General features: G+C 38.3%; 1 protein-coding gene across 1 annotated transcript; it reads right to left on the minus strand.

Annotated features, from left to right (window-relative positions):
- Positions 1-2,476: 2,476 nt before the first annotated feature.
- LOC134212918 (geranylgeranyl transferase type-1 subunit beta) lies at positions 2,477-23,975 on the minus strand. The gene is made up of 4 exons (XM_062691256.1): positions 23,443-23,975; positions 23,221-23,371; positions 4,428-4,745; positions 2,477-3,459 (listed from the first exon to the last, which is right to left on the minus strand). Exons 1-4 carry the CDS (start codon positions 23,550-23,552, stop codon positions 2,938-2,940), a joined length of 1,101 nt encoding a protein of 366 aa, XP_062547240.1. The 5' UTR covers positions 23,553-23,975; the 3' UTR covers positions 2,477-2,937.
- Positions 23,976-24,184: the final 209 nt, after the last annotated feature.

Here is a 24,184-nt window from a genome sequence, read left to right on the forward strand (position 1 = left end):
AAGGTCTACAAAAAATGTTATTACGTTTCGAAAATTGATTGTTTAAATCATATGCAAGAAATCAATGTTTCTGCCAGCACTACCGGACAACCTGTAATTGTCAGAGGGCAAAACCCATTTTCCTTCTAGTCGAAATTTTTACTTTGTGAAATCATTCCGAATATCTCCCATTAGCTCCAAAGTCCTATAAAATCAATAATTTTGAAATAACACTCAGTTAAATTATTGCTCCACGTAGTTTGGCAGTGCTGGCAGAATAAATGATTTTTTGCATATGGTTTGAACACTCAATCTTCGAAGCGTTATAACTTTTTTCGTGGACGTTCCAGCAACGTCCCTTCTTCTGCAATGTTTTTCGGCATCCTTTGGGTTATACTTTAACGTAATGTGCCACTTGGTTTACGATGAACTGAAACCTCTAGTAGTAGAAATGCAAAAATATACGTTCTCCCATACTAATTTCCATACAAACTTCAAACGCAATGCGGAAAGCGAGGAAGCAACCAATCGATCCCAAATTCTGCACAGTTGTTCAGGACCCAGAATGGCTTCGAAAAACTATTGATTTGAAAAAATGACCATGACGCCCCACTCTAATGACCACGTTGGTTAAAGTTTGGAAACATAAAATAGAAAAGGAGGGAGCAGGGAGGGGTGGGGGAACAAATACCTAACCATTTGACGCAGAAAGGTTAAAATCAAGGATGTTATCGATCATTTAGTAAATTGCGTTCGATCATTTAGTAGTTTGTCAATAATTCATTCCAGAAGCTGTATTTTAAAATGTGTTGTATGGTGGAGACATAGTGCGAAGGTTTTTCTACAAATCTGCCTAATAGTTTGTTGTTCGAATTCAAATAATAACGGAGTTATACCGCTAGTTGCAGTAGCTTAAACTAAATGATTGGAATTTTGTTATCATTTAGTCTAAGTTACTGATACTATAGCTATAACTCCGTTACTAGCGGAATTCAAACAACGAACCATTTGGCAGAGTTGTAGAAAAACCTTGGCACTAGGAGTCCACCATGCAACACATTTTGAAATTCAGCTTCTGGAATGAGTTATCGACAAACTACTAAATGGTCTAACGCAAATTACTAAATGATCGATAACATCCTTGGTTAAAATAACTAAACTGAATTAAAATAAATCAATTAAATTTTACACTTTTAGTCGAACTTAAGTTAAAAATGTGTTCCAAGCGTGCCCACCGAATTAAGTATATTACGAGTAACTGATAACCTATGCTACTGATAATGTTCGTGATTAAAAAATGGAGGTTAGCATTGTTCTCATCAAAATATAATATTATTCTAGATATTCCCTTAAGTATGAAAATTGAATCCTAACTGTCCCGAAACTGCTTCCACCATACTGCCGCCTTGAGCACAGCCGCCTCTGCCACTCATAGGCAATGTCCCTCCCACCGCCTTGACAGTCTCCAGAAGTATCTACCACAATATTTGAGAACTATAATGAATTATTAACATGTCCAGCCATTATATAAAATGATTCGTTCAAGCAAAGGCGTCATAGGTGCGGGAACGACATCGCCATAAAGGACAGGGGACAACCATGCTCCACACGACAGTGCAACAATGCACCGAATCGGGGACCTAAATAAAATAAAAACAATCAAATAAAATTAAAATAGTCTAGCTAAATTTTACTATGGATCAGCCGCCTGATACCCGCGTTGAAAAATGTGTTCCATGCGTGCCCCCCACATAAAATAATAACGTGTGCTAATCATTAATGATACTAAAAGATTTAAATGGAATTAGGTATTGTTCCCGCTTATCATTTTAGCACCACCAGGGGAATTTGGCCGGTACCCACTGCACTTTTCTTTCTTTTTCCACAAACAATTACCATCATTTGTGATATTTCAACGGAATCTTATTGGGAATTCTGAAAAGGCAGTCAATCAATGCAGTTAGATTGCCAGGTAATACGTGCACATCGTAGCATTGGTGATGCTTCACAATCGTATATATACAGGAGTATATGCACTATATGATGACATTGACCGGAAGATTAGATCAAAGGATCCAGAATTAGATCCAAGGACAGTGAATATAATAATAATAAAAAATATTTCAGCGTTTTACTTTGGTACACAATTTATTGTTTCCGAATGGTATTTGTCTATTCCAACAGCACAGAAATGCAAAACAAAGTATAAATGTTTAGATACAATCAATAGTCAATTAATTCACTTAATCTGTTATTTCACTCAAAGCATGAATAACGAGTTCCTATGAATCAAATGTGTCTGATCGATATTATTAAGCAGATTTGTGATAGGATTCACAGAAAGCGTACTTATTACTATAAATTATATTACAAAAATAAGGTGTACGAACAACGTCCAAGTTGGTGTTGAAGGAATCGATCGAGCTTATGAAGATCAACATATCGCAGGGCGATACAGAATAGAAGCTCCATATCCCTTTCTAAATTCTATGTTAACTCTTTTCTATATTAAGTATATTTTTTTCCACAATTGTTCAATGTACAACTCTACACAATCATCTTATGCTAAAGGCTTAATTTAATGCCACGGGTTACGTGGACGTTGGGATCCACATTGTTCAAACACAATATAATTAGGTACACTGAATGGTAAAATTTCAATCATTTTACCAAACTTATCTTTTTATAGATACAAATCGTTGGCAGACACACTACAAATATTTGAATGAAATCATCGATGTCGAATCTTATAGAAGCATTGAGTTTGGTTACCCTAAAAGACAATAAAAAGCATGTTTTAAATTACAAGAAAATAAAAATAGTCTTCTAATAAACAAAGCTTATTAATTCAATAGTTTGTAATTTGTAGATTGTTCAGCATACGGATGCCCATCTTACTTCCGGCTTCTAGCGTATGATTCTGTGCGGCACCTTCTCAGAAAACCAGTTCCGATTGTTTTATTCTATGTTAACCCTCACATCACACTTGCGTTTTATATCATCTTCCACCTGCCAAACCACGTGCAGTTGTTTCAGTCTTTGAAAGGCGCGCTGCGATATGTTTAAACTGGGCACCACCTCGAGTAGTCCTGGCTCCTGCAGGAAGCTCAGCCCGCAGATGCCAAAATAGGTGTGGAACGGATCAGTGAATGAACCGGGCCACTTGGAGAACCCTCCGACGGCTTTATCCTGTGTCGAAAGCACATAGTCGCGGTTCTCTTTGTAGCAGGTCAGTTCAAAGGCGTTCAGCATTTTCAGCGTTGCACCGATCCAGAAGGAATAGCACGTGTCCACCGGTTTGTTTGGACGTCCCTGAAAACCGTCCTGCTGTCGGAACATCAACCATCGAACGATTTTTGCTTTTACGTCCGGTGTAAGGATGTCGAGCTGGTCGCTCAGTTCGAGTGCAGCTATCGCGCAAAATGTGGTCCCACCGTGCGATTCCATCTCGTAGTGTTGGCTTATACCGAAGTCGTACCGCTAAAATTATGGAGAGAAATATCAATGTCAGAACGATTTCAACCCTAGAAACCCGAACCCGAAGATGTGAAATTTGAATTAGACTGAGAAATTGACCTTTTCCGCCAAACAATTTTCTCGTTTTATTTTGAGAGCCATGTAAGGTCAATTTTCCCAAAGAACTCATATTTTATATTAAGTTTCAAACTATTTTGAAAATCGAAAACAAAATCTGAAAATGCTGCACGTGTGAACCGGTCTGAAGAATTGCTTAGATGTTAGGTGAAAACCGGGTTAATGTTTAAGTTTAAGCAAAGTTTAAAAAACAGCATTTTTTCGAACGTTTGTTTCAAATGTTAAAAATAGAAGCGTCAAAAAATAAGGGTTCTTTGGGAAAGTTGACCTTAAATAAATTAAAAAAACGGAAAAGGTTTGTTTTGTCTTTATTGTCGAGACATTCAGCCCGAGGCTGGCTGGTCTCATACGGAAATGGTCAATTGATAAAAGCAACTGTGTCAGAAGTTTGCTTTTCAAAACGAAAATAAAAAGTTGCAGCATTAAACAATCAACATGTTATTTCTCCAGAACAGGATCTTCTTCTTCAATGGCTCTACATTCCAACTACAACTTGGCCGGCTTTTCAAATTAGTATTTTATTAGCATTTCCTCAGTTATTAAATGAAAATGCCCGCCATTGCATAAGTATGTAATATGTATATTGTGTGTTGTCATTCAATGGATACAAAAAGTTACCAACCAGAAAACATCCTAGACCGGGCTGAGAATTGAACTCGTCATCTCCGGATTGTCAATCCTACAGCTTTCCTCGTAAGGCTACTGAAGACCCCCAGTACAAACTAAAATGTCTTTTGTTCCCATCTCAATGCTAATGGAAGTAGGCCCATTCTTCACGGCCAGATCACATATCCGAGGAGAGGAACTTCAGTTTCCCATAATAAGAATAACATTTTATAGAAACTCGTACTTACAATGCTTTTCTGAATATACTCCGCCATTTTCCGTTTGTTCACTTTGCCCCAGTCATTGAGCATGGCACATGTTGCTGCAGCACAGTACACAAACCGCATATCGTGCTCACTGCCGTCGATGGTCGCACTGAAACTGCCATCCTCTCTCTGGACTGCAGCCACGCCGTCGATTATCGCTTTCCGATTCAATCGCGATAAATCATCCCCCAGTGCTACTAGAACTGCCAAGCCTGTGTAGGTGATGGCCAAATGCCCCCATCGATATGTATCTAATCCGCAGCAGTCCGGAGGGTTTAAGATGTTCAACGTGCTTGATCCCTGGAAAGAAACGGGGTGTGTACATTTGAATCTGTTTAAATTTAAAAAAAATGTCTTTAAAGCGATTGGTCAACATTCACAATTCTTTAGCTAAGATAACAGTCATTATGGACATTTGGCATGAGTGTGAACAGCGTTAAAAGGAAGGGTCATTTGGCATATTTTTTTGTGTTCAATTAGTTGTTTTACTAAGTGGTGCCAGAAAAAAAACTCGGGGTGGTGAATATAACACCGTTCGATAGTAAAATTAAAAAGACGTAATCCTTTCGTAGAAAGCATACATAATACGGTACGGGCGCTTGCTCGGATTAAGGCAATGATGGGTATGATGTCACCTCTAAACGCAAGCGTGTTTCCGGATTAAGGCAATGGTTGATGTGATCCCTTCTTTAGAAGTAAGCGCTTGCCCGGATTAAGGCAATGGTTAATGTGATCCCTTCTTTGGAAGTAGGCGTTTGTCCGGATTAAGGCAGTTCGCGCGTTTTCCGGAATAAGGAAGTGGTGGATATGATTCCTTCTTCAGAAATAGACATTCGTCTCGGATACGGCAGTGATGAATGTGATCTGGTATTTGATATTCAGTTAAGAGAACACAAGGCTTGAATTATCCACTGCAGGCAGCGCCTTAGCGTGCGGTTCGCTGAGTTGATCCCTGTCAAGAGGGTCAACTCTTGAGGGGCGTCAAAATCAATATTTACTCCATGAGAAATGGAACAACTTTGAAACCTAATAAGTTAAAAAAAATCTGGATGTGTTCAATTCAAAAAGTCTATAAAAAGACATGGAATTTGATATCCTATTGATAACTTATTGGATATTCGATGGTTAGGATTGTTTTTTGCTGCTAGCAACCGTTCACCGAGAGACTTCTGGATCCAAAATGTTTACAGCAATGATGGTATACTAATCTCAAATTAAGTGGTTGGTTTTTCAAATTTTAGCTTTTGCCAATCCATTTTTTTTCAGAGACAAAGATACTCCAATGTAGTCAGAAAAAATGTTTATATGTTGTTTATTGGTAGCATCATTTGATTCAGTGGACTTGCCCAAGTTCGAAGACGACCGCCCACTCCTGAATTAGATTTTATTGACTCCAGGTACAGCAGCGTTTTCAAACCATACCGACCAACTAACACCAGGTTTTTTACTTCATTATGTTTCCGACTTCCTAGCTCCAAATGGATCTGATGATGTTATTTCTTTCCCATTAAATGAAATTTGATCATTTTCTTCATAAAAAATGAGAGTCCAAACTACGGCTCTGACCGCAGACATCTGATGATGAACACCTGTCGTGTGCAAGTCAGAACTTGTAATGGTCAGTTTATTTGGTAGGATCATCCGTGTAACTTAACGGAGCCATGATAGCCATTGTGATATATACATTCAACATCATTTTATTATACAGTTAGTAAGAGGTGGGTAGGAGCCAACGTTCTCGTGGTGTCTCGAGATTAGTTTACAATGTTTAAGAATGGACGGGGCTTAGAATTTGGGATCAGGGAGTTTCAGCTTCTCATACGGGCATTTGGCGTCAGGGACGAAGTGGCGTATCGTCTTGCTCAAGAAATGATTCGACTGGGAGCATCTTCCGGATGACAAGAGCTATGGTGCTCTACGGAACAAAACAGCAGAGATGGTGATATTTCTCATAATATTACTCGTTCGTCGAATAAAACATTATGTCTGGAATATTACCGGAAATTGATTTCATCATGTTGAAAAAATAAGCTAACTGTTCTTATTATTCGCTTTGGCTGATGTTTATGCCAATTTGTAATAAATTTCATGTAAGCGAATGCTAAAATATAACAGACATAAAAACTATTATTTCACTAGAAATATGCAGATTAATTCTCGGCAACATTCTCGGAGGAATTCCTATTGGAATTCGTGGGTGAACTTCTGGAGGGATGCCTGGAGACATTTCTGGTGGAATTCCGGGGGAAAAAATCCTGGAGAAAGCCATAAAGGAAGTGCTGGAGGAATTCCTGAAGCAGTTAGTGAAGAAATTCTTTAGCAATTAGTGGAGGAGTTCCGTGAGGAATTCCTGCAAAAACTTCCGGAGAAAATCATAGCAGAATTCCTGAAGGATTTACTGTAGAAAGCCCTAGAGGAAATGCAGGAGGAATTCCTGAAGCAATTTGTGGATGAATTACGGGAGGAATACCAGCAGGCGTTCCTTGATACAGTTCTGGAGTAATTCCTGGAGGAGTTTCTTTACGCGGTCCTGGAGGCAGTCGTAAATCAATTAGCCGAAGAATTCTCGGAGCAACTAATGGAGCAATTTCTGGAAAAAATTGTGGAGTAATTCCTGGAGAAAATCCTCCAGAAATTCTCCTCCCCTAATAATTCCTCCATAATTTTTCTCAGGATTTCTTCCAGGAGTTCCTCGAAGAATTCTTCCGGGAATTCCTCCAAGAACTATTCCCGGAATTCCTCCAAGAATTCTTTCTAAAATTTCTCCAGGTTGTGACAGGGGAGAGGAGGAGGTCTCGTTTTGTGTTACGTCCAACAAGAAAAAATAACTTATTACATTTTAGAAATAATTTGATTAGCTAAAAAATATTTTAATTTGCTATTGAGGGAGTCAATTCTCACTACATTTATATAATTTACAGTTGTACGTACAGGGCGGGGGCGCAGAGGGGGGTTGAAAATGCCGAAAAACGTTGGACGTTATTTTTCAACGATCCCCAAGGATACCTCCATGAATGCATGCGGAAATTCCACCAGAAAATCTTCCGGGAATTCCTCCAGCAATTCTTCCGGAAATTCCTCACAGATGAATTCCTCCAGCAATGTCTCAGGAAATATCTACAGAAATTGCTCTAGAAATTCCTCTGGAAATAGCATAGAAATGTGCGGCACTTCAATACGACAAAGAACTTTAAAATCTATGCAGTACACACCCATCGTAATCCCACAATCCTACACACTCATTAACACTTACTAGCAGTTAGCTGCGCTCACATGAGCTTAATTATTTATTTATATTTGTTTAGTATTTTCATCTACAGTCAAACCTCCATGAGTCGATGTTCTATGACTCGATAACGACTCATGGAAGCAAATTATCCCATATTAAAAAATATTTCCTGGGTTACTGTGATGGTCCCTTCAAACAGATTTCCAAAGATTTCCTATTCCACATGTCGATATTTCCATGAGTCGATGGTCCCTTCAATATCGACTCATGGAGGTTTGACTGTAATATATTCAATGTAGCTGAGTTTTGTTAAAACCAGAGTCTCTTAATTCTCGTGTATACATGGATGAGACAGTGTGCCATGAGCTACAAAAGCTCACGTAGCATCGATTCTGTGCAACGAGAGAAGCTAGCGCGGGCATAAAATAACTGTGAGCGTGTCTCACAATGTACGTTTCATGAGACTCATCTCATGCGCTAGGAATGCATTGCTGGCGTTACTTAGGCGACGATATTATTGAATGAAAATTTCCCGCCCAAGCTGTTTTACGCACCTCCGCTGTTGTTTGCTAAGGTTTGCCATGGCAAACAGCGCATGAGCTGATCGCATTGAGATGTCTCAATGCGACTCACCAATGCTAATGTGAGGTACACCAGCTTCGTGAGACTCGCATGCGCTAAATTTTATGTGCGCGTAGCAGTCGTTGCTCAATCTCATCATTTTTTGTACGCGTGCATGATGTCTGGTTAAAACTAGGTTTAGGCAATAGTACTGCAGGAATTCATCGAGGTATTCCTAGAGGATTTCCCAGATGAATTCCTTTAAGATGAGAATGCTTCATGGAGGAATTCCCGGGGAATACCTGGAGGAATTTCCAGAGGAATTCTTGGCGGAGAAATTCCTTAAGCAATTCCTGGAGAAATACCCGTATGAACTCCTAGAAAAATGCCCGTAGGAGTTCCTGGAGGAATTTCCGGAGAAGTTCCTGGAGAAACTTCCGGAGTACCTGGATGAATTCCCAGAAGAATTCCTGGAGGAATTACCAGAGGAATTAACACATGAATTCCAAGTGAAATTTTTAGAGGAAGGAAGGAATCATTGGAGAAACTCCCAGAAGAATTCCTTAAAAGAGTTCCGGAGGAACTGTTGGAATAATTTCCGGAGGAATTCTTTGAGAAATTCCCGGATGAATTCTTGAAGGAATTCTCGGATGGATTGCCGGACGAATCCCTGGAGGAATACCCGGAGAAATTCCTAAAGGAAATCGAAGAAATTCCAGGAACAACTCCAAGAAAAATTCCTGGATAAATTTATGGAGGAGTTCACGGAGAAATTTCAGAAGGAATTTCCGGAGGAACTCCGGTAGAAATTCCCAGAAACATTCCTGCAGGAGTACCCAGAGGAATTCCCAATAGCGGAGAAATACCCAAGAAATTTTCGGAGGAGTTCCCGAATTGCAGAAGCTCCAGGAGGAATTCCTTGAAAAATTCTTGGAATAATTTCCGGGGGAATTCTTTAAGCAATTTCAGGAGGAATTCTTGAAAGAATTTCCTGATGAATTTCCAGAGGAATTTCAGGATGAATTGCCGAAGGAATTCCTGGAGGAAAATTTGGAGAAATGCTCGAAGGAATTCCTGGGGAAGTTTACGCCGGACTTCCTGGTGGAATTCTAGGAGAAATTTTTGGAGGAATGTTCGGAGGAATTACTAGAGGAATGTCCGGAGGAATTTCTGAAGGAATGTTCGGAAAAACTTCAGGAGGAATTTCCGGAGAAAACCCTTGAAAAGATTTCTAGAAGAATTCCTGGTAGAATTTTAAATTAATTTCCGGAAGGAAATTCCTAAAGGAATTTCCGAAGGAAACACCGAAGGAGTATCTGGAGGAATTGCTAAAAGAACTGAAAGAATTCCTGGAACAATTTATCGTGGAATTATAGGATGAGTTCCTGGAAGAATGAAGAAGGAAGAAGGAAAAAGGAAGGAGAAAGAAGGAAGAAGGATGAAGAAAGAAGCAAGGATGAGGAAGGAAGAGTAAAAAAAATGAAGAAGGAAGAAGAAGGAAGGAGGAAGAAGGAAGAAGGAAGGAGCTAGAAAGAAGAAAAAAGAAGGAATAAAGAAGGAGAAGGAAGAAGCAAGAAGGAAGAAGGAAAAAGGAAGAATGAAGAAACAAGAAACAAGCACCTCTAGCTTCGCACTTTAAACATATTCATTTTTTGATTTATTTAGTCTACATCTAAACAGATAACACTGAATCAACAATTTGACGCCACAATACACGGTTCGAGGCCGCATCTCTCCATCCTCGAATACGCCCCACGCTCGCCAAGTCGTTTTGCACCTGCCCACCTCGCTCGCTGCGCTCTCTCGCCGTCTCGTACCTGCCGGATCGGAAGTGAACACCATATTTGCAGAATTGCTGTTCGGCATTCTTGCAACATGTCCTGCCCATAGTACCTTTCCGGCTTTAGCTATCTTCTGGATACTGGGTTCGCCGTAGAGCTTGGTGAGCTCGTGGTTCATTCTTCGCCGCCACATACCGTCTTCTTGCACACCGCCAAAGATGGTCCTAAGCACTCGTCTCTCGAATACTCCGAGTGCTTGCAAGTCCTCCTCGAGCATTGTCCATGTTTCGTGTCCGTAGATGACTACCGGTCTTATCAGCGTCTTGTACATGACACATTTGGCGCGGTGGCGAATCATTTTAGACCGCAGTTTCTTTGGGGGTCACGACTAACATTGTTGTCAGTCGTTTCAGTGATGAACTTATACAAATTATAAAAAATCACGTTAATAAAGATTAAAAAAAAAATATCAGCCGTTAGCAAGGGTCCAAGGTAAACGAATTCCTCGACCACCTCGAAGGTATCCCCGTCTATCGTAACACTGCTTCCCAGGAGGGCCGAGGCTTCGCGCTCGGTTTCGTCCACAAGCATGTACTTTGTCGTTGACGAATCCACCACCAGTGCAACTTTTGTTACTTCGCGTTTCAGGCGGGTGTACAGCCACCTTTGCAAATATTCGGCCGACAATGTCCATGTCATCAACGAAACTAATAAATTGACTGGATCTGTTGAAAATCGTACCCCGGCTGTTACACCCGGCTCTCCGCATGACACCTTCTATCGCAATGTTGAACAACAGGCACGAAAGTTCACGAACTGGAGTGTTCCCCCGAAATCTTCACACAGTTTTGCACACCATCCACCGTTGCTTTGATCAGTCTGGTAAGCTACCCAGGGAAGCTGTTCTCGTTCATAATTTTCCATAGCTCTGTGCGGTCTATACTGTCGTATGCCGCCTTGAAATCAATTAACAGATGCTGCGTTGGGACCTGGTATACACGGCATTTTTTGAGGATTTGCCGTACAGTAAAGATCTGATCCGTTATCGAGCGGCCGTCAACGAAGCCGGCTTGATAACTTTTCACGAACTCATTCACTAATGGTGACAGACGTCGGAAGATGATCTGGGATATTACTACTTTGAACATATAATTTCACGTTTCTCACTTCTCACTTCTTCCACATGGCCAATTAGGGTCTCGCCGACATTTCTCACCAACACGAACGCACGGTTCGTGGTTGCAAACAATCCCATTTGATTTTGCCGTGACAACTGCTTGTGGTTGCAAACAAACTGAGTAAAAGTGTGAGTGAAATGTGCGTGTGCGTACACGCTTGCAAAAAGCCTAATGGCAGCACCTAGTTCGAATATGACAGTGAATGAAACAGTGAAACAAAGAATGCACCTAAAATAAATCGCAAAAAAACATAAGCAATGAATAGAAAACTTTACAAAACGTCACTTTACTTGCGGAATAATGCATCAGTGCATTATTTCGCAAGTGAAGACGTCAGTATATGTTTTCTACACTGCAATACGCCTACTATTTCCTAAATACTCATTTTCCTTGCCAGCTCAGTACTGCTTAAAGAATTTCAGTTGCGGAATCATTCCTTGACCATTGCTTATCCTATTTAAATGCACGTTACTTATGGAATGATAGGATAGGTTGGGTCACCTAAGGCGAACCCTCGATGCCTCAAAATAGAAGCATTTTAATTTAGTTTTTCAACGTGGATCTATAAAAATACATCATAATCTGTAAGCCAGGGGTATGAAATAACAAAAATTCTACTTTTTATTTGATTTTGAGTCATTAAAGTAGAAGTCTATTTTTCTGTCAATCAAAAAATGCCGTGGCAAGATGGGTCAAACAGCGAGGCAAGATGGGTCACCTTTAAATTCTACAATAAATATTGTTTTGATCATTGGCGTAACTAACGAAAAATTCTAGGGGGGGCTAATTTTTGACGAAGGATTACGTCCTTTGCGAAGATATGGAGGTAATTCTGCATATTCAAATTTGAGACCTTCACGAAAAGTACTGATTTTTTAAGATTTTCCCCAGCTATTAAAAACTATGGATAAGAATACGCTGGCCGTCGCCGAAAATAGCAGTACTCAAGAGAAATATCCACGCAATACTCAGACTATGGTTTCGCTTCTACCAGTGATTAGAAGAGCGCTTTGTGAAGAAAAAAATCTTTTCTTTCTAGGCGTCGTTGCGGTCTCGGGATATTAGTGGCAGTGCTGAAGTTTTATTCTTAGCGTCTTAGCGGGAAATCATCGAGCGGCCGTCGGACAACAGCAGCAGTGAATTTTTAACGCAAGGTTCGGATTAACGTTTGATTCCTGTAAGTGATTCAAAAGAATCACAAACGCTTGTCGGAGAGCAACGCTGCAGAAACGTTGGCGTTGTAATAACCGGCTTTTCAACAACATTATAAAAACGACTGTTTTAGTTCAGAGTCAGAAATCAACTAATTTTATTTACTCAGTACATCCTTAGACATCTAACACAGTATACTCTATGCTGAGAACCCTTCCAGAGGGTTCGGTTATATTACCGAGTAGCTCATGTCACTACAACTCCTTTCCCCTTAGATAAAATATTCTATTACCTAATACATAGTTTCATAAGCAATTTAATATTGATTCATATTTGATAGTTATAATTTTCAGAACGCAAATTATTATTTTCTAATTCACAAAATCGAAATTTCATGCTAAAAATATACTGAACAATTTTATACTTCAATCCTAATCAAAAGTAAACTTTTTTTTACAGAAACATAACTATCGATTACTGTTCTTTCTGTGCCTATTCACTACAATCCTCTATGTTGGTCGAATATTCTTTTCAGGGAAAGTTTTAAGCCTGTAGTGGCTTGTGCAGTAAGATTCGTCTGTGCAACCTTCTGAAACAACTGCCCATCAAATAAGAAATTGTCCACAAATGAAAATAAACCGAATAATCTGCAACGGAATCCTTAAACACGCACTCTATATCGTTTCTGGATTTTTGTTTGGTTCAGTTGAAATCTTGTTCTTACAAAACAAAACGACGAACAGGCAGGTGGCGATTGATGATTTTAAATTTAAATTTATTTATTGTCGTCAATCATAATTGTAGACCTATTTACATTTGTATTCTTAACTATTCTAAATAACATTAAATAATGTTGATACTGTTTAAACTTATTGTAAAGTGTCATTAGCTTATAATACGAGAGAAGATCTGTTTCAGCTGTGTTTTGGACATCGATAAGTCAATAGTGTCACAATGTTTATTATAAGTGATCATCATTTGATTCATTGGGCCATTTTTTGCATAGTTTGTTCGATGATAATTTACGGAGAATATTTGACGATGTCGTAAAGATCGTAATGGAACATAAAAATTAAGTTTTGATAATAGCTCCGTTGAGTCAATTCTGTTTGAAACAATATTGTTTATAAAAGTTACCATTGCTAAATCTCGACGCACTTTCAGTGAATGAATATTGATGAGCTTACAACGAGCTACATATGGTGGCAATGGAAATTCGGTCCACCCTAACTTTCGTAGTGCATATAATAAAAATTGTTTTTGAACTGACTCAATTCTGTTGGCATGAATAGCTGAAAATGGGGACCAAACTATGCTGCAATATTCTATGATTGGCCTTACATAAGCTGTATATAGTGTTTTATTGTGTATGGGTCCTGGAAATTGTAACAGAATCGTTTTATAAAACCTAACATGTTGTTGGATTTGCTTACAATTAAGTTATAATGATCGATGAAAGTTAGTTTTGAATCCAATATTACTCCCAAATCTCTTACTCTATTGCTTCTTACTACGTTCTGATCATCAAAACTAATATTTGCGCTGAGTATGTTTCGTTTTCTGCTGAAGGTTATTGAGTTGCATTTTTTTATATTCAACTGTAGAAGACTTTTTTTACACCATGTATGGAATACCAATATTTCATCTTTGAATGTATCGATATCCTCGACAGTTTTGATTTTTAGGAAAAGTTTCATGTCATCTGCATAAATTAACACATTCAATTTATGAAGCACAAGAGGGAGGTCATTTACAAATAAAATAAAAAGTAACGGACCTAAATGAGATCCTTGAGGAACTCCAGAAGAGGCTTGTATTGGGGTTGATAATTTTCCTTTGAATCTTACAATTTGAACCCGACTTGTTAGATACGATTCAAGCCAATGAAGAAGTTTGGTTGAATTCCCATCTTCTGCAGTTTGAACAAAAGCATGGGTAAATCAACGCGATCAAAAGCTTTGCTAAAATCTGTGTACAAGGCTTCTACATGGTGACCACTATCCATTGCATCCAAAGAATAATTAACGAATTCTGTTAGATTTGTGGCTGTCGAACGACCTTTAAAGAAACCGTGTTGCTTAGATGTGATTCTATTTTTAATTTGAACAAATATTTTTTCATTAACAATTGCTTCGAACAATTTCGGTATGCAAGATATAAGAGCAATACCACGATAGTTACGAACATTGGATTTTATACCAGATTTAAAAATTGGAACAAAAATGATTTTTTCCATATTAACGGAAACCATCCTGATTCCAGTGACATGTTGAAAATCCAGAATAATGGAGCAGTAAGTTCAATTGCTAGAGTCTTAATAAACACTGGAGGTATTCCATCGGGTCCAGAGCTCTTAGACCCATCAAGATGTTTCAGGGCATCACAAATTTCGTGTACATTCAGATGGTTGACGCAAACGTCATTTGAAAACTCAGGATAAAAATCGAAAAAGTCGCGATCTCGATCATCTTCTGAGTGGGTAGTGTATACTTCTTTAAAGAAATCGGCAAACAAATTACATATTTCCTCTGGACCATTACCTGTTCTACCATCTAAATAAAGTTTCGATGGAAAATTGGCTGATTTTAATTTAGTGTTCACATAGCTGAAAAAATGTTTTGGACTTGTCTTGATTTCACGTTCAGTTTTTAAATTATATTCATTGTATGCGGTATTTATAGCACAGTTCAGTTGATCACAAATATTGAGATACTCCTCTAATTAATGTTTCTGGTTATTCTTCTTGTAGTTTTTATGTGCTTTCTGCTTGCGATTTTTAAGATTTCTAATATCTCTTGTAAACCAAATTGGATTTTTCGATACAGCATGACTTCTCCGTCTTTTAACCGGCACTTCTTCCATTATTATATTGTGCAATGTGTTATAAAACTTTTCTGTCGCTTTATCAACATTTTGTTCGTTCCTTATAGCAGTTTGCCAATCTATATTCTTCAGTTTATGCTTTATATTTCCGTAGTTGGCTGATTGATAATCGAAGATTTCTTCAAACTCACATTCGATTGGTATATCATTAACGTGTACAAACAAAGAGAATTCAATGGAATACTTCATTTCGCCAAAGAGGAGCTAGTGATTCATTTACACAAAAATCTTCATAACAGTTAGTCAGCAGTAGGTCTAGATAACACTTTTGGATATTCTTCACATGATTGATTTGATTTAATCCTAAGTTAGCAATTTTATCGAATACAAAATGTAATAGCTCATTTTCCCCTATGACTGGAAGTAAAATGCTCTCATTGTCACAGTCCGGTATGAAATCTACATTTCTTTGGTTAAAATCACCATATATATGCACTTTTACTTCAGGAGGCAAGCCAGATAAAACATTCTCAGCGATACCAAAAAATTTATCATAAATATCTCTGCGAGCATTATTTGGAGGGATATAAACTGAAGCAAAAACATGAGTTTCACCTGAAATTTGTACCTTGGCCCACACTTGTTCAAAATCATTGAATTTATCCGTTTTAATTATTTCTGAATTGAAAATTGTGGATACTGCAACCAAAACACCTCCTCCTGATTTTTTTCCAGACCGTTCGTAGTCTCGGTCATCTCTGTAAACGTTGTAACTATTACCAAAAACTTCTTCATTTTTAACACTATCGTCCCAACTTGTTTCAGTCGCTAAAATCACTTTGAAAGATGTACACTGGATTCTGTTTTTACACGATTTACATTTTCTCAATTTTCCACTCATCCAAAATGTTTAACGTATATTAATTATCATGTGATTTTTCTTTGATTTATTCTGGATTTTTTGAAACATGTTGCGAAGAGTTTGGTGGCAAATTGAAGTCACACGATCAAAAATACGAGCGGAAAAAAATCGTGTAAAAACAAAATCCTGTGTACTTAAAACATTATTTTGGATTTCAGTCATTTTAGCAGCGCTTCTCATCCTATTGAAATTTTGACAGTATACCGATATCTCCTGAATATTGCTATTTGTAGCACTGTTTTCATTTATTACATTATTAGTGTGATTTTCGCCATCGTCATTAATAATAATACAATCACATATAAAATTAGTCCTATCTGCTTCCTCTATGGAGTGCGTCAGTTCCGGCAAAAACACTGGCAGGATCGGCGTCTTTCAGTTGCACTTGTTCGGTTTAAATATGTTGGCCGTTCATCAGTAGGGTAGGGGTTCAATACTTCACCTCTCTGAAAATTAATGTATGGCTGGCCCCTGCGGTCCATACGATCCATTCGTTGATAGCGGTGGTCCCGAAAATTGAAGTTTGGCTGCAGCTAATAACTCTCTGTCCAAAGGGAGGCTCGCTGTATGATTCCTCTTGTCATAAATATCTCCCTGGTTAATGAACACATTGCGCTCCGTCGAATTTCTCGGGAACGGATAGATGTTGTTGTTGGATTTCACTTCATGGCATTTTTCGACTCGTCGGTTATTTTCAATATTGTATCTGTTGCACTGTTTTTTCAGTTGCTTTTTCCGCTTAATAGCTTTGTCTCTCGCTTTTATTTGCTGAGTGCGGCGATATTCGCGTAGATCGTACTCCGTCCAATCCGCTCGCCAAACTTTTTTTGATCCTAACATACGGCAGGTTAAGGTTGAGTTATGGTTCCCTGCTTCTGAATTAGTGTTGGGATCGGACGGTGGTTTAAGGTTCTCAATGTTAATTAATGGCTCAGAATTTGAGCTAGGATCCGACGGTGGCTCTGATGAAATATGAACATCACTTAAACGGCTGTCCAATGAACTAATTGCACTAGTTATTGATTCTGTTGCGGCATGTTGGTTAGAAATAATGTTCTCTGCTGAAGACTTTAATTCATCAAGTATATCCAGTCCCAGCATTGGATTGGAGTTCATTGTGAAACTTGCTGCTGTGTCAATGGACAGCTGATTGAGCTGATTTATATCATTATTTATGTTGCGCAGGTCAGTTGATAAAACTGCTGACATCGATTTCATAGTTGCTTCCATATTTTCCTTAGCAGCCTTCATCGCTATATCAAACATCGTGGTGATGTGATTTTTAATTGTACTTACGCTGCCAACTAAACTGCTATTTTTGTTTATGGTAGATAGCTCATTTTTATGCTCGTTAGCAAAATCTCCATACCTTCGAACGCATCGTGAACTGCATTGGGGTTCACCTGTTGCGCTGAGCGGTGGATAATTTCCGTGTTACTGTTGATTATTTCCGCTAATTTGGTCTGCTGTTCGGTCAGCGCTTTGATCTCAAAATTCAATGTTATTAACGTTTGGCATGAATTGCAACAAGGTATAATGTATGAATTAGGATCAATCCTCTTATCCTTTTTCCTTAGAGAACTGCGCTGAACAGTTATTCCTACGCATGCTGCATGGAAGGTACGCGTACACCCAACACAGGTCCACATTACCGCGTCGTCGGTAGAATCGAGTGAGCAAATTTCGCAGTTCATCGCACCAATCAAAATAAACTGTAAACGTGAGCAAAACAAATTAAAATTGAAACGCGTGACCGGGAGTAAAATAAAAATACGTCCACACCGATTGACGACATCCACCGATTATCCACCGAAATCATCCGGCCGCTCGATGCAGCCTTTAAAAACAAGCCAAAACGACGGCATGGAATATTTACTGCAACTCAAATTATCTTTCAAATCTCTCCATGGCACGTAACACAGGTTAAACAGCTTCCTCAATTGAAAACAAATCGTTCCCTTTCCGCGCAAACAAGTCATCAACTGGTAAAAGGTCGTTTTTTTTTTGCATCACTTTCAGCCGGTTTGACAACAGCAACAACTGCACTACCACATCAGTAGGAAAAAAACAAAATGCATTCGTAACGTAAAGTATACAAATTCGGCACCATACACCGAGCCGCACGTAAACAGTTTGAAAATCCGCAGTTGTGCTATAGTCTGCCGATTTACCTCTTACACCGCTTCAATGCCACAGTTGATCACTACACTGGTTCTAAACAGCGCACTTTCCTTTTTTTTTAGGGAGTTAAATAAAATTGACTCTCAAAATTAATTGCGCACAGGGAGCCAAAAATAGTGTAAAATAAAATGGTTAGCGCCAATATCACAGGCAAAAGCGATTTTTCACGCAATGCTATACACCAAAACAAAACAAGAAAACACTAAAATATACAAAATGGCTATATGCATTACATTGGTAAAATTTTTAAAATGGTGAAGAAAAGAAAAAAAATGGTCCGAGTAACACCATTCACCACATCAACTTACTCCGGAGGAAAAATCACGCAAAAAGCACCATTGCTGGCGGTCGTGAGAATATAAAACAATTGCGCGCAGCGCACGCACGATAAAACGCCTATTTCATCCTCGTCGCCACTGTAATGTTCAACTATATGGGTTTTCTTTAAGTTTGCACAGGGAATGAGACGTCTAGTTCAGTTGGTAGTCAAACTATAACAAGATGTTTATTCATCTTAAACTCAATACATTGATCACTCAGGCGCAGTTGGAAATGAGATCCCAACCAGTGGGATTTACCTTTCTACCGAGTGGACTTTGCCACTACAGGCGTCAGTAGCAGTCAAGTGATATTTTCTTTCAGAATTCAGATTTTATTTCTGTTTTAAATTGGAAAGGAAAATTATTGAAAACAAATCGGTTTTTCTCTTATACACTAGAGGTCTTCTAGTAGAGGAGGTAGAGCCTAGACGAACATACTTCAAAGTGCAAATCATAATCACTTGGCGACGCTGCAGAAGTTTTTTCTCCATGGATGGCGAATCATCTGACGTTGGGGTCAGAGTAGACGAAAGAAATTTTCTTTCAACATTCTGGTTTTGCCTGTAATTGGAAAGGCGCATTGTCGATTCTTCTCAGAACCATCATTTCACGTCGAGGTCGAGTATGAGTGACGAATTTCTGTCTTCAGATTCCAGAAAAACTTTTTGCGATTAGAAAGACATATGAGCTTACCCAACAAGCATTGGAGGCTGATAAAGAACTTATTTCGCCACAATGTGGCTTGTTCAGCTAAAAAACCAGCATATTCAACTTCAATTGTTTGTTGGATAGTAAGACGCCTGTGGAGTTTTATCCATCCGAAAGAATTCCAATTTCTTTCTCATATAAATTTTTGTTACCTCTTCTTGAAAACTCAAGATTTTGCCATTCTGGAATCTCTTAATTGATTTTCTGGAAATAGCAGAAAAATCCCCCAAATTACCATTCAAAGCTACAGAAAGAAATGCTTTCAAAATATCTAGATCGATACAGACATATGATATGTAGTATTTGGCTCTCACTTTTTCGGAAGGATTCTTTTTATAATTCTTTCAGAAAGGCCATGCATCTTTAAGAACTATGAACACGCTAGGCTTATTTAAATATACTCGCAAAACTCTGTAAAAACTTTAAAACATTCAAAGATTAAATACTTGCTGAGAAAGCTAATTTTAAATCAGGATTTTTTAGAAATATGCCGATAAGCTAAGCATCTTGTGTTTCTTAAACAATTAAATTTTTCCAACATTTTATGCTGTGTCAATAAGACCATACAGATAGTTCAGTATGCCACTAGAACTTTCTTTCTCCAATCAAAATTTTAGAAATTGTGTTTGTTTTCTAAGTCTGTTGCTTCTATTATTTATTCAATCAGCATTGCATCAGCATGGAACCACTGTTCCTACTTCAATCTCCTAAAGTAATGATATCTGGCGCTGGAGAATCAAGGGAGCGTACTATTTTTCTTGCTTAACATTCCTATCGTAAGATGTAACAATTAGTCGAAGTTCGAAAATTTGTTAAAATAGATTCAATGTTTCGTAGAGAAAGATGTGAATGAAGAGAACTCATTCCTGGCAGTTACATATTAAATTACACACAGATAGATAAGTTTAATGTCAATGATTGTATTGAATAAAAAAGGATTTTAATGCTTTGGATTAAGAAATGGCACTACATTTAAAAATGTCTGCAATTTCATATGAAAACAAGCCGTCCGTGTAAACTTAAAATGATTAGATCAGCAATGGAAAATATGTTTTGAATACGAACTATGTCCTTCAGTATGTGCTGACCCATCTTGCCCCATTTGCAAGTTCATGTTTATAGAATGTCTAATTTTCGATCAAATTTATTTATTTCAACGCAGTTAGTACAACATCGCCTACACTGCCGTAAATCGCATATTTGTCCCATATGAATAGGAAACCCAGCAAAGATGGGACAGATATGCGATTCACGGCAGTACATTAGTTATGATACTGTCACTATATTACTAAAAATAGTTTAAATTTTAGATTGCTCGACGAGATTAGACGTTTTATAGTAAGGCCGATATTTAAAATCTATTTTGTCTCCCCCCCTCGGATTTTTTTTTGCCAAAAAGTAATATTTTGAGGGGGGCAACAAAATAAAATTTTTTGAGGATTTTTAAAACATTCTTTAACAAATCCGAGGAGTTTTTTTTTTCATTTTAATTTTTTTTTTTTTTCCCCCCCCCCCCCCTTGACCTTTCGGTGACCAGTAGGACAAAAAGTTAATTAAATATTTGTACCGGCCTAAGTGTCTTTCGCATAAGAAACAATGCTGAAAAATATTTTACCTTGCCATACTCTACCAAAATGAAATTTTGTGAGCAAATCGAGTGACAATAATGTAGAACCAAATTATTCCTCTTACAAAGTCATAATCTCCACATTAAAATGTATACCATGCTTAAAAACAGCCCTGACCCATCTTACCCCGTGGCCCATCTTGCCCCGCCTAACCCTTTCGTTACTAGGTGAGTTTTCAAGGCAATGCGATGGTAGATATGATTTAATTTTCAAAATTAATTGTGCGATCGCGATCGAAATAAAGAGCCCCGCACATAGGATACGTTTGTGTTGCATTTGACAGTTTTCCCATGGGAAATGTGTCAAACGCAACGCAAACGTATGGTATGTACGGGGCTCTAAGGCAAGGAAATATGATATCCATTCGTGGGGTCATTCAAAATGATGTCACAGGTTTTAGGGGGGTTCAAGATTTTGTGACAGTGCATGTACTAGGTATACAAAAACCGTGACAGAGGGGGGAGTGGGGGTCTATAAATCCCAAAAAATAGTGGACGTCATATTTGAATCGCCCCAAAAAGCTTTTCTTGTCTTAGGTATATTTTTTTATGAATGGTATCCATCTTGCCGAAAATTGTCTAGTATTTCAAATAATACTTTTTATGAAAATTAATTATACCGAAGACCTCTTCATTACTGAATAATATCAAATCCCCGTTATGCAAACTACCTTCACTTTTGTCGTAGCTCAAAGTTATGCCAAATGTTATTACCCTTTATGTCAAATCGCTCAGACCTATGATTCTTTCTCTATTCTTTAAACACCAATATTAGTTGTAATTTTCAATTTTACTATTTGTGGGGAGAGGAATTCATTCTGGCAAATTGATTCTGACACATGGTTTTCTGGAAAGTATCATACAATCGATATGAGAAATTGATTGAAAGTTCACAAAACATTGTTGTGACCTAACAGTGCCTGGACCTGCTGTTCTGATGTCAGCAAACTTGAAGAGGTGAATTGTTGATTTTTTTTGATCAGATTTTCATGAAGGCGGTTCCCATTTTAAAAATTGTTTTGAGGCGTGTAGAAGGTAGGGTTACCGCTTCTTGGATAACAACAAAACACGACACAAATTGAGAGTAAATTGCATAAACATTTTGCAAATGTTATTTATTGATATAGGAGCATGTTATTATAATAATAACAGATACCCTACAAGTAATTTAAATCTTTTCCTGCTTTTAAACATCTACCGCAAAATACATCTGTTTAGTTACTGCATATGATACGCTCTTCTCAAGCTGCTTTATCTAATTGCAAACTAGTTATTGGCATACACAGTGATATAAAATTCTCTAAAATTCGATACATATTTCAGATTACAAATCCCACATGTTTTGTCCTTACTCTATAAGCAATATCACTTGATAAAGAGTTATCTTAATGTCAAAGTTCACACATATTAATTTAGGTGTAGGTCTTAAATAAAGAGACACCAAATAATATTAGTATTTAGGACTGCTGATGCCTTAAATAGTCCAAAAGTAAAAAGCTATAAAGCAGACCATGATGAATGGTTTAAAGTTTGAACCGTGGTTCAATCTACAAAACTTCAAAATAGAAGTTAGTAAATTTTCTCTGCTAGATATAGTACTAGTCACATGATACTAAATACGTAAATGGTAACATAGCTTAGATACCTCATAGATGAAATCTAAATTTCGATGTAACAATGTGGGGATAGATTACCAGAAAATAATTCAGACAATGAACTGCTTGCAAATCAATCAATCAATCAGTGTTTAATGTGCCTTCCAGACTACGAGCTATATCACTTGATATATAGTAGCTTGACATCGATGTTTACATATCTGGGAGCATCCATAAATTACGTAACGCTTAGAGGGGGGAGGGGGTTACTCGAAGTGTGACAATCCATACAAAAACTTTAAATGATTCATACAAAAAGTGTGACATAGGGGGGAGGGGGGGTTAAAAATGGCCAATTTTTGCGTTACGTAATTAATGGATCTTCCCTCTTATGTTCACTGAAAATAATGCATATGACCAGGGCTGAGAATAGTCATCGTCGCAGTACGAAATGCCACAGTAGCGACGAGTTGTATTGTCTTCATTGTAATTGTCGAGAATGACTATTGTCAGCCCTGCATGACATCTCATATCAAGATTCTCTATATCAAGTAACTATATCACCAGTCTGAACGTGGCCTAAGGTTCAAGGTCAGTAAATAAGCAACCACCAATAAGCTTTGGAAGATAAAACAAATCTATCGTACATGAACGACAAGTACATACAGCAGTATTCCTGTGTCTCCGGACTTGCCTACCTGAATTCCACCGCAAGGTCTTCCGCCAGGTTTCGGTACCACCTGCAGTGTGTAAATCCAATTGATAATATCCTGTTTGAATGAGTCCGATAGCAGATGTAACGAGTCCAGAACATCCAAACCACTTACAGCAAAAAATGCAATCGTCACCCTGCAAAATTGTGTATGATTCATTTCAGGTCAAAGGTTCGGGCTTGCAATACAAAACAAAATTGCACCTACCGGGTCGAATCGTGAGAAGCCAAACGGGCCGGCAAAATGTTCAAAAATCGCACAAAGTACTTGGCGTGTTTTAGGAACTGGATGTCCTCTCCCTCGTTGGCACCGTCCATGATGAGACTGGCAAGCGCCCCCAGGATTCCTGCTTAGCTAATTATGGTGGCGCAACAGAGAATCTTACGCGACCAAGATCAGATAACAACTTTTTGCTGTCACTGATAACGCAAGGGTCGATTTACTGCTCTGCAGCCACACAATCCACGTCGTGGAGGTCAGCCAACAGCTCCCCAGAGCAACAACCAACGGAGGAAGAATCGTGCGATCTCAAAACATTATGAACGATAATTGCACTCTAATATCCACAGCAGTAAAGCATCTGTTTGCCCAGCTAGTACGTGAGAAAAGTGAGGAAGTCGACGCGATTATAAATTAAAACTGAAACGCAATCAAACTACAGCCACGAGACGAGATAAAGATAATAAACAAAATTTTTATTCACTTTTGCGACGACCACAAAAATGTTCAGCGCAGAAATTTGTTTTGAGGAGAACTGTCAAAATCCAGAGGAATTTTTGAATACGTCGAATGTATAAATATTAGACTTGTCCAATGACTCATCGGGACGCCGTCAAATCGTTTGATTGTAAATAGGGTAAAGTGCCCAATAGTGGACCCTCAACCAATAGTGGACCCTCCAGCCATTTTTGCATTATTACAGCACAATGTATACATTTTGCTATGAAAT

Source organism: Armigeres subalbatus, chromosome 2, assembly GCF_024139115.2.
Source record: "Armigeres subalbatus isolate Guangzhou_Male chromosome 2, GZ_Asu_2, whole genome shotgun sequence".
Lineage (NCBI taxonomy): Eukaryota > Metazoa > Arthropoda > Insecta > Diptera > Culicidae > Armigeres > Armigeres subalbatus.